This window comes from Paramormyrops kingsleyae, chromosome 17 (genome assembly GCF_048594095.1).
Source record: "Paramormyrops kingsleyae isolate MSU_618 chromosome 17, PKINGS_0.4, whole genome shotgun sequence".
Lineage (NCBI taxonomy): Eukaryota > Metazoa > Chordata > Actinopteri > Osteoglossiformes > Mormyridae > Paramormyrops > Paramormyrops kingsleyae.
The window spans coordinates 12,033,581-12,047,905 of NC_132813.1; the positions used below are offsets into that span (position 1 = coordinate 12,033,581).

The 14,325-nt window shown below is 45.6% G+C and overlaps 3 protein-coding genes across 5 annotated transcripts in view; all 3 read right to left on the reverse strand.

The window, feature by feature from the left end:
- The window catches only part of lsamp (limbic system associated membrane protein), a 299,410-nt gene that overhangs the window by 35,945 nt on the left and 249,140 nt on the right, over positions 1–14,325 (reverse strand). The window lies entirely within an intron of this gene.
- LOC140579036 (uncharacterized) lies at positions 4,940–12,674 on the reverse strand. 2 transcript variants are annotated; one of them, XM_072701348.1, is made up of 5 exons: positions 12,515–12,674; positions 12,378–12,421; positions 10,506–12,266; positions 5,177–6,125; positions 4,940–5,103 (listed from the first exon to the last, which is right to left on the reverse strand). In XM_072701348.1, the coding sequence occupies exons 1-4, from the start codon at positions 12,538–12,540 to the stop codon at positions 5,206–5,208; spliced, it is 2,751 nt and encodes a 916-aa protein (XP_072557449.1). In that variant the 5' UTR covers positions 12,541–12,674; the 3' UTR covers positions 4,940–5,103; positions 5,177–5,205. The 2 variants fall into 2 exon arrangements, with proteins under 2 accessions (XP_072557449.1, XP_072557450.1); XM_072701349.1 differs by lacking the exons at positions 4,940–5,103; positions 5,177–6,125 and adding an exon at positions 9,824–9,987 and having other exon boundaries at positions 10,061–12,266.
- On the reverse strand, positions 6,324–8,402 carry LOC111844109 (uncharacterized). Its single transcript, XM_072701278.1, has 4 exons — positions 8,229–8,402; positions 8,090–8,133; positions 6,484–7,976; positions 6,324–6,347 (listed from the first exon to the last, which is right to left on the reverse strand). The coding sequence occupies exons 1-4, from the start codon at positions 8,252–8,254 to the stop codon at positions 6,324–6,326; spliced, it is 1,587 nt and encodes a 528-aa protein (XP_072557379.1). The 5' UTR covers positions 8,255–8,402.

The following is a 14,325-nucleotide window of genomic DNA, read 5'->3' on the forward strand; positions in this document are numbered from 1 at the left end:
TATATTTCAAAAAATGTTTCAGCATACGTCTCGATACTTGAGAAAAACCTTTGAAAAGAAATGTGCTGAATGCATACACTGCAGTTTTAACACAGCCTGACAGTTCCTGTTTTAGGTGACAGGAAGTGCCAACTCACATTTCCATCCAAAGTAAATCATCTTTATAGGTGGTTATAGTCCTGCGTTTTTGTGGGTATTTCATTATTATTATTATTCTTATTATTGTAATTTCTTGTGTGTTTATATCTACGGAGCCCCCAAAGTCCCATAGAGTGATTTTTTTTAAATCATGTGTGCACAAGAAAATAACTTGTGCACACAAGGTAACTAACTTGTAAGCTCACGATTAAATAAATCACTCAATGAGACTTCAGTGGCTCCGTAATAAAGTAGAAATCCAGACAAAGATTTTGTTTCAACCAACCAGTCGAATACTCTGTGAATGTAACTCTTTATACTCAACTGGTTGGTTGAAATAAAAGCTTTGTCTGTATTTCTACATTCTGACCCTAAACTTTCCACTTCTGGCTTATATTAATTTCTTTCTTTCTGTTCTTTTAAAATGTCTTTTTAAAAAGTGCTTTTGTATACCCTGTGGCTAAAACAGTGTTATATAAATAAATATTGATTACCGGCAGATTGATCACCATTCATACAGGATATGTCCTCCTATCATGGTGCTACAGTGTCTCAAATCCAACCCCCAAAATCAGCTGTGTTCCACACAAACACCAATGTGTCATCCCATCTCACAACAGCAGGCAAAACACAGAGGAATCCAGCGCATTCAGAATTTGCAGCAAATGCTTTTCAGACTGACTGTATTGATATTAGTTAGAGTTAATCAAAACTGGGTTGACATGGCATGTATTACTAAAATACGTGCTAATTTAACACTTTTGTACTTGTAGCATAAAAAGTTATTTCTCAGCAAGACACTTTGTGAGCACTACAATAGTTCTACTGTTACCGGGGGTTATTTGAGGGTGGACTGAGGAGAGCCTGCTATGATGATTTTCAGAAGTGCATGGTTGCAATAATGTGTTATGCCGTGCATCATTGTATTTTGTATGTAGTTTTATAAGTTTTCACAGAATGAAAATAGAACATCCTTTGACATTGGTGCCACCATAGCAGAGCAATTACATAACGATAAAACAAACAAAGAAATAAATAACCTGAAATTATCTAAAAATTATACAGAAAATCTGTGTTTCGTGCAACATTACAGCTATTTCTCTTGGAAATGGTTATGTATTTAATAGGTAAAGGTGTTTTCTGAAAGCATAGACGAGTAACACAGCACATTCTTCACCAATCTGGCCTTGCAAACCAGTGACTAAGACCAGGACACCATAACTGACTTCCTTCAGCATATAGACCTAGCTGCCTTTAGTTGGCCAGGCATCAACATCATTTTGAGGCCTGTTTTCTAAGAGTAACATTTTGAAACCGAGGTGATAGTTTTTAAATCTACAAAATGTACAAGAAATGAGAAAACCATGAACATTGTTTGCGAAAAGAAATGTGTAGAAGAATAGATGTGTTTCAGAAAATGTAGATGTGATTCCTTCACTATCAGAAATACAGAAATCCTTAACGTAAAACAGTGCAGATCCTTGTTAAGTTACCAGCATCAGCTTATAGTCCCATTTAAATGCATGAGGTTTCTTTCTGCCAAGCATGAAAGAAAAGATTAAAGGAGATGCCTTTTCCCTAGTTGCAGTAAGGCCTTCAAGGAGAAAACGGAATGTTAAATTGTTTCCTGCATTAAAACATAAAGCATTCTGTTTCATTATAGGGTTCAAAGACGCCAGGCACTGTGAAGCATTTGGAAACATTATTCTTTCCACTCATAGACAATAAAATCAGACCAAGGTTGAAATAATGAGAGAAATAAAGTGACTTCTGCATTCTTCAGAAGCACCAACGGTAAACAGCTCAGCAAGTAAGGAGTTAACGAAGGACCTCACAACATCCTTGGAATAAGCCAGCATATACAACACAATATCGCTGAAAATGCTATGTCGATAAAGAACATTTCAAACATCAGGGGGCTTGTTTTCTGGAGTGGTGCTGAAAGGTTTAAATAGTCCCCTGATAGTCCTATATAAAGGTCAGTCTTCTACACTTTCGAAAAACAACAATGTATTCTTCATTACCACAAAGACTTGCACTGTACATTTTATGCTGCATCGTTTCCTAAAAATTTCCCATTACTCAAGGAAAAACATTGAATCTTTTAGTTTCGAAGAGTATACATGTTTAATATCTTGTATAATTATAGTGAAAATAGTTATGCTCATTAAAGAAAAGATAAAAAGAAAAAAAGTGAAATACATGTTTCATACTGGTGATCCTAAATGGGAAATTGTCTTAAAATTTGAATCAGATATTACATGGGACAGTGGTGGTCTAATGACTAAGAAAACATGCTTGTGATTGAAGGGTTGCTGGTTTGAATCCCCAACCAGTAAGGTATTCCTCCCACACGTTTCTCTCTGGGTGCTTAACTACTTGCCCATCGCCATGTCATGTATGGGTTAAATGCAACATTTCAATGATGTGTGTCAACAATGATAATCAATTGCTTTCACTTCAGTGGTGACTAAAGGATAGTAATTGAAGAATTATATCACTGAAACTACAGCAGAATTTAAGCACAAGCCAGAGTACCGGAGCAGTTCAATGTCAGAACCAAACACGCTCTGTGTCATCTTCACTTTTTAATAAAAATAAAGCACAAAGTGGTTCACTTACTCTAGTTAATTTAACAAAATCAAAAGCCAAGGTAGCTATAAAAAATACCTAACAACCACATGGATTTTACATAAATTTCCTTCATACATTTTATATAATGTCGTGTCCCTTTTCTTCTTTGTGAGCTATGCCAATTATTCATGAGAAATATTATATTTACATAATTGTTCATTAAGAAACAACTTATTCTATCCGTTTATAATTCAGGAAAAAATATTTTATTGTTATCTTAAAAATCCTTTGCCCTTAGCAGGAAAAAAAAGAGCGTCCAGATTTCCTTGATTTGTATATTGTATTTTAGCTTGCAGAATTGTAGTTCTTCTGAACTATCCAAACTCCTAATTAAAATGCATGTTCAGTTGTTCAGGTATGTAAATGATCAGCAAGAAATTGAACTTGCCATTGCTGTAAAAGCACAGCTTCACGTATGTCCTTCATAATAGAAAGAGGCTGTTGGAACAGCAGCAAATCCCCCTCCCATCTCATCCTTTACTCCTCCACTCCTCTCATCCGCTAAAATTTCTAGCAGCACTTGATAGATTAACTGGAAATGTGAAAGCCACTTAATGTGTTCCTACCTAAATGCTGTGACATGTAACTCTGAAATGGTACCTACTGTATTCACTTATTGTACATTCTACTCACAGTACAGTACATGCCAAATTGCAGAACCTTTCCCCAGCAATTAGGTGGTTACCTGTATTTCTTTGTGTATGTCTTAATATACACATATTAAAATGTCATTAACATTATTTATATTTTTATATGTTTATATTTTTCAATTCTATTTATTTCTCCTTTGCACTAGGGCCAATATTTTCTGTGACATAACAGTAAGAACTGCAATAGATACATTAAAGGCTGGTTCATACTTCTCCGCACACGCACACCGCGTATGCACGCACAGAAATGTTCATACTTCTCCGGTCAAGCCGCGCACTTTGCAGTTGCGCACAATGTGTCGTAGAGGAAACATATTGTGCGCATGCAATATGGATAGTGAGGAGGAAGAGCTTCTCTGTTGTCAGCTTCTTCCTTGACAAAAAAAGAATAGGAAAACAAAAACACTATTGTCAGGCTTCTAAACAGGGCGTGATTGTGTGACAGTTTCCATGTTGGTGAAGGAGATGCACCGGGTCGACAAGGAAAGGCATCAAATATATTTTCGGATATCTAGAGCCGGATTTGAGAATTTGGTGTATCGCACCTTTTCTCATATTCATCACCTGAACGCACACAAGTCACCTGTTGGTGTTTCAGAGAGACTGGATGCTGCATTACGCTACTTGGCATCAGGTAGTTCACGGTAAGCTATAGACTAGGGAAATCTACCGTGGGCATTTTCACATTTTATGTTTGAACTATTTATGAGCTCTGCGTTATGCTCTCATGGATCTCTCTAATCAGGCATCACCTGGCATGATATTCATGCGTTCAGGTTCTCACGCAAGAGGTCTCATGGAAAATCTATATTATTCTGTAATAAACATAAAATTACCTATATCAAAAGCTTTGTGGTAGTTTCTAAACCATACAGACTTAAGCTAATAAAACTTTTACATACAGTACATGTAAATGCATGTGCATGTGTATGCAGACATGTCTTGAACTGAAAATCTCACCCCAGCCAGCAGACCAAAGTTGGCAACCCTGCGCTGATATGAACTTTAGCAAACTCATGTTATATACAGTAGCACACTCATATCCACATAGGATCTGAAACTGTGGGTATTTGCAAACACTTTAAGTTACTTTTCCTGTGTACTTACATACCTATGATGAAGTTTAATTTATAAATTACATTGAGACTGCAGTTACCAAAGCAGTGGATATGGGGGGGTTCTACTACACTATATTCTAGTAATGATAGCTAACTAAAACAAAGAGTTAAGAGCCACTACTACAGTAGCAAAGATCATTATGAGTACCAGGATCTCCACATGTGGAGAGTGAATCATGGAAAGACTTTATACATTACTGAACAGGGCTGTGACTTTCATCCTCAGCTCATGCTGTAGTACAGCACAGGTTCTGCGAGTCTGCAGATTGTGGATAGATTCAGGCCATTTTGCGCCAATGGTCATTGCCACTGACAAGCAACTCAGGTTCGCAAGCAAGGTACACCTTTGAGCCCATTCTGCCATCATGACCCAATGAACCATGAAACAAATGACACAAGTTACACATTAAATGAGTTTATTTGAAGCCTAAATGCACAAGTCAATGGAAGAGCTGCCAGGCTGGGATGAAAGCCTACAACACAGGTAGGACTGAAGAGCAGTGAAGGCACAGTCAAGTCATTCTTCAGTTTCCAGCTCAACGTTCAGCTGGAAGATTAGTTCCCTAGAATAGAACATACATTGCATGTCAGTTGCCCAAATGGAAGCTTACTCATGATACAAGAGCTTTGGCTCACCTGGAATAAAATGCTGCAACCAGCTGCTTCTAAGGGGCCAAGGCACTTTGAGCAGATGCTGAGCCAAGATGGTACACTTGCTTTACAGACCCACTGCTACCCAGACCTGAGGCAGCTTGGGGAGCAGATGCTTGAACAAAGCCAGGAACCTTGTTAGAAACCAAACTGGCTGAGGTGCCAGAGTCCTGCAGGGATCCTAGGCCCTGGACACTGGGATAGCCCTGCCAAGACCCTACAGCTTTTTGGAATAGGGGCCCACTACTGCAGTTGCCCTGCTGAGACCCTTGTCCCTGGACACTGGGTAGGCCTTTCTGAGACCCCAGCTGCTGGACACCAGGTAGGCCCTGGCCAGCAGGGTAGCCTGGTTGAGACCCTGGCTGCTGGACACCAGGAAGGCCCTGGCCAGCAGGGTAGCCCTTCTGAGACCCCAGCTGCTGGACACCAGGTAGGCCTTGCCAAGATGTTAGACCCTGGCCAACAGGGTAGCCCTTCTGAGACCCCGGCTGCTGGACAGCAGGTAGGCCCTGGCCAGCGGGGAAGCCTGGTTGAGACCCCGGCTGCTGGACAGCAGGTAGGCCTTGCCAAGACGTTAGAACCTGGCCAACAGGGTAGCCCTTCTGAGACCCCGGCTGCTGGACAGCAGGTAGGCCCTGGCCAGCGGTGAAGCCTGGTTGAGACCCCGGCTGCTGGACACCAGGTAGGCCTTGCCAAGACGTTAGACCCTGGCCAACAGGGTAGCCCTTCTGAGACCCCGGCTGCTGGACAGCAGGTAGGCCCTGGCCAGCGGTGAAGCCTGGTTGAGACCCCGGCTGCTGGACACCAGGTAGGCCTTGCCAAGACGTTAGACCCTGGCCAACAGGGTAGCCCTTCTGAGACCCCGGCTGCTGGACAGCAGGTAGGCCCTGGCCAGCAGTGAAGCCTGGTTGAGACCCCGGCTGCTGGACACCAGGTAGGCCCTGGCCAGCAGGGTAGCCCTTCTGAGACCCCAGCTGCTGGACACCAGGTAGGCCCTGGCCAGCAGGGAAGCCTGGTTGAGAGCCCAGCTGCTGGACACCAGGTAGGCCTTGCCCAGCAAGGAAGCCCTTCTGAGACCCCGGCTGCTGGACACCAGGTAGACCCTGGCCAGTAAGGGAACCTTTCTGAGACCCTAGCCTTGCAGAGTCCACAAATACTGTAGAAGCATAGCGGCCAACAGAACCAGAAGCAGGCTGGATACTAGGGTAATGCTGCAAAGAGCCTAGATTTGGGACAGTGGGGCAACTCTGTGACCCTAGCTGTTGGACAGGGGTTAGGCCTGGCTGAGACACTAGCCCCTGGCCAGTGGGGAAGCCCTTCTGAGACCCTAGCTGTTGGACAGGGGTTAGGCCTGGCTGAGACACTAGCCCCTGGCCAGTGGGGAAGCCCTTCTGAGACCCTAGCTGTTGGACAGGGGTTAGGCCTGGCTGAGACACTAGCCACTGGCCAGTGGGGAAGCCCTTCTGAGACCCTAGCTGTTGGACAGGGGTTAGGCCTGGCTGAGACACTAGCCCCTGGCCAGTGGGGAAGCCCTTCTGAGACCCTAGCTGTTGGACAGGGGTTAGGCCTGGCTGAGACACTAGCCCCTGGCCAGTGGGGAAGCCCTTCTGAGACACTAGCTGTTGGACAGGGGTTAGGCCTGGCTGAGACACTAGCCCTTGGCCAGTGGGGAAGCCCTTCTGAGACCCTAGCTGTTGGACAGGTGTTAGGCCTGGCTGAGACACTAGCCCCTGGCCAGCGGGGTAGCCCTTCTGAGACCCCGGCTGCTGGACACCGGGTAGGCCTTGCCAAGACGTTAGACCCTGGCCAACAGGGTAGCCCATCTGAGACCCTAGCTGTTGGACAGGGGTTAGGCCTGGCTGAGACACTAGCCCCTGGCCAGCGGGGTAGCCCTTCTGAGACCCCAGCTGTTGGACAGGGGTTAGGCCTGGCTGAGACACTAGCCCCTGGCCAGCGGGGTAGCCCTTCTGAGACCCTAGCTGTTGGACAGGGGTTAGGCCTGGCTGAGACACTAGCCCCTGGCCAGCGGGGAAGCCCTTCTGAGACCCTAGCTGTTGGACAGGGGTTAGGCCTGGCTGAGACACTAGCCCCTGGCCAGTGGGGAAGCCCTTCTGAGACCCTAGCTGTTGGACAGGGGTTAGGCCTGGCTGAGACACTAGCCCCTGGCCAGCGGGGTAGCCCTTCTGAGACCCTAGCTGTTGGACAGGTGTTAGGCCTGGCTGAGACACTAGCCCCTGGCCAGCGGGGTAGCCCTTCTGAGACCCCGGCTGCTGGACACCAGGTAGGCCTTGCCAAGACGTTAGACCCTGGCCAACAGGGTAGCCCTTCTGAGACCCTAGCTGTTGGACAGGGGTTAGGCCTGGCTGAGACACTAGCCCCTGGCCAGTGGGGAAACCCTTCTGAGACCCTAGCTGTTGGACAGGGGTTAGGCCTGGCTGAGATGCTAAGCCTTCAGCAGCAGGATAGCCAGGTTGAGGCAGTAGCTGCTGGACACCAGGTAGGCCCTGGTCAGTGGAGAAGCCCATCTGAGACCCAGGCTGTTGGGCAACAGTAAAGCCTTGCTGCAATGAAATCCCCTGGCCAGCAGGGTAGCCCTTCTGAGAGCCTACTCCCTGGATACCAGTTAAGCCTTGCGAAGACCCTGGCCTTGGACCAGTGGGGTAGGAATCTTTGCCTTGATCAGAACCACAAGTGGTTGTTACCACTTGGAACTCTCTAGGCCAAGAGCTGCTGCCAGCAGATCCAGTATGCCAGTCATATTTTGTAGGAATATGAAAGCCAACACCTGGGGGCAAAAGGCACAAGACCTGTAATGTTACAATCATGCCAATGAGTAGATTAACCTCATTGAGGCTTCTCCAACCAGTCCCACCAGTAAAAACATTCCATAGCACTTACTTAGTCCTACAGCATTGTAGCAGACTGCTAACATGTAAAGCACCCTGCAGAAGAGGCGAAAGGCCAGTGACCATCAGCACAGTTAAAACCTTACAATAGTACAACAGTTCATCATAGCTTTTTGTTAAACACAACTTACGTTAAAGTAAGTCCAAGAGCCATCATTCAACTACAAAAACCCACTAACTGGACTAAGACGGAAATCAGCTAGAAACCAGTTGCATGGCCTATGATATTACACAGCCTACCTAGCCCAAGCATTCAGACTCAGAATAACCTGCTGAACTGCACTTCCAACCTTTAACTTTCCCACCTCGTGCAGTGTAATTAGAAGCAGCTGGTAACTATGGAAACCAGCAACTGGAAAACGATCACCCTCAGGCCTAACAAGTACTGAGAAAAATATATGGTTTTAATTTGTACTGCATCCTAGCATATGTATATATAACATACATGGTGCTTGGCTGGTGTATACCCTTGTCAGACTTATCTAAAATAATTTTTTTTTTGCTTCATTATGTCTGCAGTAGAAACATGATGAGTAGGTCTGCTCGATTCTGCGTAAACTATGAATCATGATTTTTTTTCACTCAGAATCGAGATTGAATTGTCTCAGGCGAGTCTTTAACAATATATTTCTCTATTATTTTGCCTTACAAATAAAATTGGAACAAACATGTAGATATGCACGATATATCCGTTAACATACCGATATTTATGGACAATATATACAGTAGTATTACCTCAGCTCAAAAACCTAATTCATTCGAGGACTCAGTTCGTGACCTGAAAAGTTTGTGACCTGAATCAATTTTTCCCCATTTAAAGTAATGTAAACACAAGTAATTTGTTCAAACCTCAGAAACACTGAATTTTCAATTTTTAAATGGTTTTCAGTGATCAAGAATATAGAATTAAATTAACTTTAATTATACACAAATAATGCTAAATTAAATAAAACGATACAACCGAGCATACGCTTGTTGGAGGGCTGGTTGCTTGAAAGATATCAAAACATGGAAAAGCACAAAAAATCCCCCCAAAAGAATAAATTAACATTAAAAGACCAAGTCAAAAATACAGTAATTTCAAGTGATTTTTTAAAATTATACTGTACATTGTGATGCAACTCATATGGTAATGACCTTTGTACTGTAAAACTGCAGTTACCACTATGAATGGAGAATATAACTTGATTACATCAGCAACTCCTATTTAATTAGGAAAATGCATTGACATGGAATTCTAGTGTCAACGCGTTGTGTAAAACTACGCAAATGTTTTGTAACTGCGATGCACTAAGTGATAAGCTAAATGTATTGTGAAATACTTTATCCCTTTGGGTACCCATTAGTGTCTTAAGAATCGCACAATAGAACAGTCAGCTAATAACTGAACTTCACTGTCCACCTGATGGTTTCACCACTCGAAAGCAACAATATTTTATTGAACCCGTGGTTCTCATTTACAATAAAGTTACTCCACTAATAAGCTGGCTAGTTTCACTGCTGGCACTATGATTTTAAAGTGCAGTTATAGACTGAATTCCAAAATAATTTTGTCCAATATCACCGGTGCCAGCAGTGCCACACTATTTTGTAAGGCATACACTGGCCAATGGTAGCACTTCTTGCAAATGTTGACACCTCCTACCACCAACTCAGGTTTGCAAGCAAGGTACTGTACACCTTTGAGCCCATTCTGCCATCATGACCCACAGAACCATGAAACAAATTACACATTAAATGAGTTTATTTGAAGCCTAAATGCACAAGTCAATGGAAGAGCTGCCAGGCTGGGATGAAAGCCTACAAAACAAGTAGGACTGAAGAGCAGTGAAGGCACAGTCAAGTCATTCTTCAGTTTCCAGCTCAACGTTCAGCTAGAAGATTAGTTCCCTGGAATAGAACATAGATTGCATGTCAGTTGCCCAAATGGAAGCTTACTCATGATACAAGAGCTTTGGCTCACCTGGAATAAAATGCTGCAACCAGCTGCTTCTAAGGGGCCAAGGCACTTTGAGCAGATGCTGAGCCAAGATGGTACACTTGCTTTACAGACCCACTGCTACCCAGACCTGAGGCAGCTTGGGGAGCAGATGCTTGAACAAAGCCAGGAACCTTGTTAGAAACCAAACTGGCTGAGGTGCCAGAGTCCTGCAAGGATCCTAGGCCCTGGACACTGGGATAGCCCTGCCAAGACCCTACAGCTTTTTGGAATAGGGGCCCACTACTGCAGTTGCCCTGCTGAGACCCTTGTCCCTGGACACTGGGTAGGCCTTTCTGAGACCCCAGTTGCTGGACACCAGGTAGGCCCTGGCCAGCAGGGTAGCCTGGTTGAGACCCTGGCTGCTGGACACCAGGAAGGCCCTGGCCAGCAGGGTAGCCCTTCTGAGACCCTGGCTGCAGGACACCAGGTAGGCCTTGCCAAGACGTTAGACCCTGGCTAGCAGGGAAGCCCTTCTGAGACCCCGGCTGCTGGACACCAGGTAGGCCTTGCCCAGCAGGGAAGCCCTTCTGAGACCCCGGCTGCTGGACACCAGGTAGGCCTTGCCAAGACGTTAAACCCTGGCCAACAGGGAAGCCCTTCTGAGACCCCGGCTGCTGGACACCAGGTAGGCCTTGCCCAGCAGGGAAGCCTGGTTGAGACCCCGGCTGCTGGACACCAGGTAGGCCTTGCCAAGACGTTAGACCCTGGCCAACAGGGAAGCCCTTCTGAGACCCCGGCTGCTGGACACCAGGTAGGCCTTGCCCAGCAGGGAAGCCTGGTTGAGACCCCGGCTGCTGGACACCAGGTAGGCCTTGCCAAGACGTTAGACCCTGGCCAACAGGGAAGCCTGGTTGAGACCCCGGCTGCTGGACACCAGGTAGGCCTTGCCAAGACGTTAGACCCTGGCCAACAGGGAAGCCCTTCTGAGACCCCGGCTGCTGGACACCAGGTAGGCCCTGGCCAGCAGGGTAGCCTGGTCGAGACCCTGGCTGCTGGACACCAGGTAGGCCCTGGCCAGCAGGGAAACCTTTCTGAGACCCTAGCCTTGCAGAGTCCACAAATACTGCAGAAGCATAGCGGCCAACAGAACCAGAAGCAGGCTGGACACTAGGGTAATGCTGCAAAGAGCCTAGATTTGGGACAGTGGGGCAACTCTGAGACCCTAGCTGTTGGACAGGGGTTAGGCCTGGCTGAGACACTAGCCCCTGGCCAGTGGGGAAGCCCTTCTGAGACCCTAGCTGTTGGACAGGGGTTAGGCCTGGCTGAGACACTAGCCCCTGGCCAGTGGGGAAGCCCTTCTGAGACCCTAGCTGTTGGACAGGGGTTAGGCCTGGCTGAGACACTAGCCCCTGGCCAGTGGGGAAGCCCTTCTGAGACCCTAGCTGTTGGACAGGGGTTAGGCCTGGCTGAGACACTAGCCCCTGGCCAGTGGGGAAGCCCTTCTGAGACCCTAGCTGTTGGACAGGGGTTAGGCCTGGCTGAGACACTAGCCCCTGGCCAGTGGGGAAGCCCTTCTGAGACCCTAGCTGTTGGACAGGGGTTAGGCCTGGCTGAGACACTAGCCCCTGGCCAGTGGGGAAGCCCTTCTGAGACCCTAGCTGTTGGACAGGGGTTAGGCCTGGCTGAGACACTAGCCCCTGGCCAGTGGGGAAGCCCTTCTGAGACCCTAGCTGTTGGACAGGGGTTAGGCCTGGCTGAGACACTAGCCCCTGGCCAGTGGGGAAGCCCTTCTGAGACTGCAGCTGCTGGACACCAGCTAGGCCTTGAGCAACAGGGAGGCGTTTCTGACATGCTAGCTGAAGGAGACCAGTTAGGCCTTGCTGTGGTCCTAGCTGTTGGCCACCAGGTAGGCCCTGGCCAGCGGGGAAGCCCGGTTGCAACACTGGCTGCTGGACACCAGGTAGGCCCTGGTCAGTGGAGAAGCCCATCTGAGACCCTGGCTGTTGGGCAACAGTAAAGCCTTGCTGCAATGCAAGCCCCTGGCCAGCAGGATAGCCCTTCTGAGACCCTACTCCCTGGATACCAGTTAAGCCTTGCCAAGACCCTGGCCTTGGACCAGTGGGGTAGGAATCTTTGCCTTGATCAGAACCACAAGTGGTTGTTACCACTTGCAACTCCCTAGGCCAAGAGCTGCTGCCAGCAGATCCAGTATGCCAGTCATATTTTGTAGGAATATGAAAGCCAACACCTGGGGGCAAAAGGCACAAGACCTGTAATGTTACAATCATGCCAATGAGTAGATTAACCTCATTAAGGCTTCTCCAACCAGTCCCACCAGTAAACATTCCATAACACTTACTTAGTCCTACAGCATTGTAGCAGACTGCTAACATGTAAAGCACCCTGCAGAAGAGGCGAAAGGCCAGTGACCATCAGCACAGTTAAAACCTTACAATAGTACAACAGTTCATCATAGCTTTTTGTTAAACAACTTACGTTAAAGTAAGTCCAAGAGCCATCATTCAACTACAAAAACCCACTAACTGGACTAAGATGGAACTCAGCTAGAAACCAGTTGCATGGCCTATGATATTACACAGCCTACCTAGCCCAAGCATTCAGACTCAGAATAACCTGCTGAACTGCACTTCCAGCCTTTAACTTTCCCACCTCGTGCAGTGTAATTAGAAGCAGCTGGTAACTATGGAAACCAGCAACTGGAAAACGATCACCCTCAGGCCTAACAAGTACTGAGAAAAATATACATTTTTAACTTGTATTGCATCCTAGCATATGTATATACTGTATAACATAAATGGGTGCCTGTAGGTGCATACCTTTGTCAGACTTCTTATTTGGCTAAAATTAAAAAAAAAAATTTCACTTCATTATGTCTGCAGTAGAAACATAAGATGAGTAGGTCTGCTCGATTCTGCCTAAACTATGAATCATGATTTTTTTTCACTCAGAATCGAGATCATAATTGTCTCACATGTGTCTTAAACAATATATTTCTCTATTATTTTGCATTACAAATAAAATTGGAACAAACATGTAGATATGTACAATATCGGACAGTATATAAACTTTATCAGTATTCAAAGTTAGAAGCGCCAGAGCTAAAGACTATTGAAAAAAAGAAAATGATTGATTGCAGGATCAGTCATTTTCCATAGTAGAGGATGAGGGATTTCATCGGCTTGTTCATCACTTAGATGAGGTTTCAAAGTACTGACCTGTAGTCTGTTTACAATTTATTATGAAATCTTAATTTAGGCCTGTAGATTAATGAAAAAACATGATGCAACAAGCTTTCACCCCCAGCTCTTCTGCTTGTCAAGTGGCGATATTAGACAAAAATGTAACAGGGAAATCAGTATTAGTTAAAATTTTCATATTGGCGCACCACGGACAATATGTTTTTTGCAGATCAGAAATGGTGCACCAGAATTTAACAAACAACTAATTAAAAAGTAATGTTAAACATAAACTTCGTTATATATAAAGAGCCTTGTTTGTTCTTAATTATAACACCTGTTTTTCTTACCCCCTCTTCCTGTCATATAATGCAGTCCTGTCACAATTGGTGTGGGGGTGGGGTGTGCATATCTTGAAATAAAATCCAGCAGGAGCATAATAGGTGAAATATCAGACAAATTGTTTGTGCTAGGCTTGCTGGCACATCTGTGATCAAGACAGCATGTCCTTGTGGTGTATCGAGAGCCACGGTATCCAGGGTAATGTCGGCATACCACCATGAAGAATGGATCACATCCAACTGTGCACCCAGGAGGAAGCTATCTGAAAGGGATCCCCAAGCACTAACACGGACTGTATCCAAAAAACATCAAACTACAGCTGCACACCTCACTGCAGAATAAATGTGCACCTTGACTGTCCTGTTTCCACCAAAACTGTTGGTCAGTAGCTTCACAGGGTCAGTATTCATGGTCGGGCTGCTATTGCCAAACCTTTGGTCACTCGTACCAAACATCTGTTTCAATGGTGCCAGTAGCATACATCTTGGGCTGTGGACAATGTGAAACTTGTTGTTCTCTGATGAGTCCACCTTCACTGTCTTCTCCACATCTAGGACAGTTCTGATGTGGAAAAGCCTCAAGAAGGAAGGAGTTTCTCACCCATACCATGTTTGAAAAAAATCTGTAAAACACTTTTAGAGTTACTGTGTTTTCTTCTTTTGCTGCCAGTGTGATTCTATCTTTTTTTCTATCAATTTGTCTGAAAATGAAATCAGGTGTTCACATTTCTCCATATATCTACCTGAGACCCCACCCATTCATTTATGT

Excerpts from the sequence above, each read along its gene's own strand:
- LOC111844109 (XM_072701278.1), bottom strand. The coding sequence starts at position 8,254 with ATGATGGCTCTTGGACTTACTTTAAC. Across the intron at positions 8,134-8,228 it reads GCTCTTGGACTTACTTTAAC|GGTGCTTTACATGTTAGCAG; the intron begins GTAAGTTGTGTT and ends CCTCTTCTGCAG. Across the intron at positions 7,977-8,089 it reads CTACAATGCTGTAGGACTAA|GTGTTGGCTTTCATATTCCT; the intron begins GTAAGTGCTATG and ends TTTTGCCCCCAG.
- LOC140579036 (XM_072701348.1), bottom strand. The coding sequence starts at position 12,540 with ATGATGGCTCTTGGACTTACTTTAAC. Across the intron at positions 12,267-12,377 it reads CTACAATGCTGTAGGACTAA|GTGTTGGCTTTCATATTCCT; the intron begins GTAAGTGTTATG and ends TTTTGCCCCCAG. Across the intron at positions 6,126-10,505 it reads AACGTCTTGGCAAGGCCTAC|CTGGTGTCCAGCAGCCGGGG; the intron begins CTGGTGTCCTGC and ends GCCAGGGCCTAC.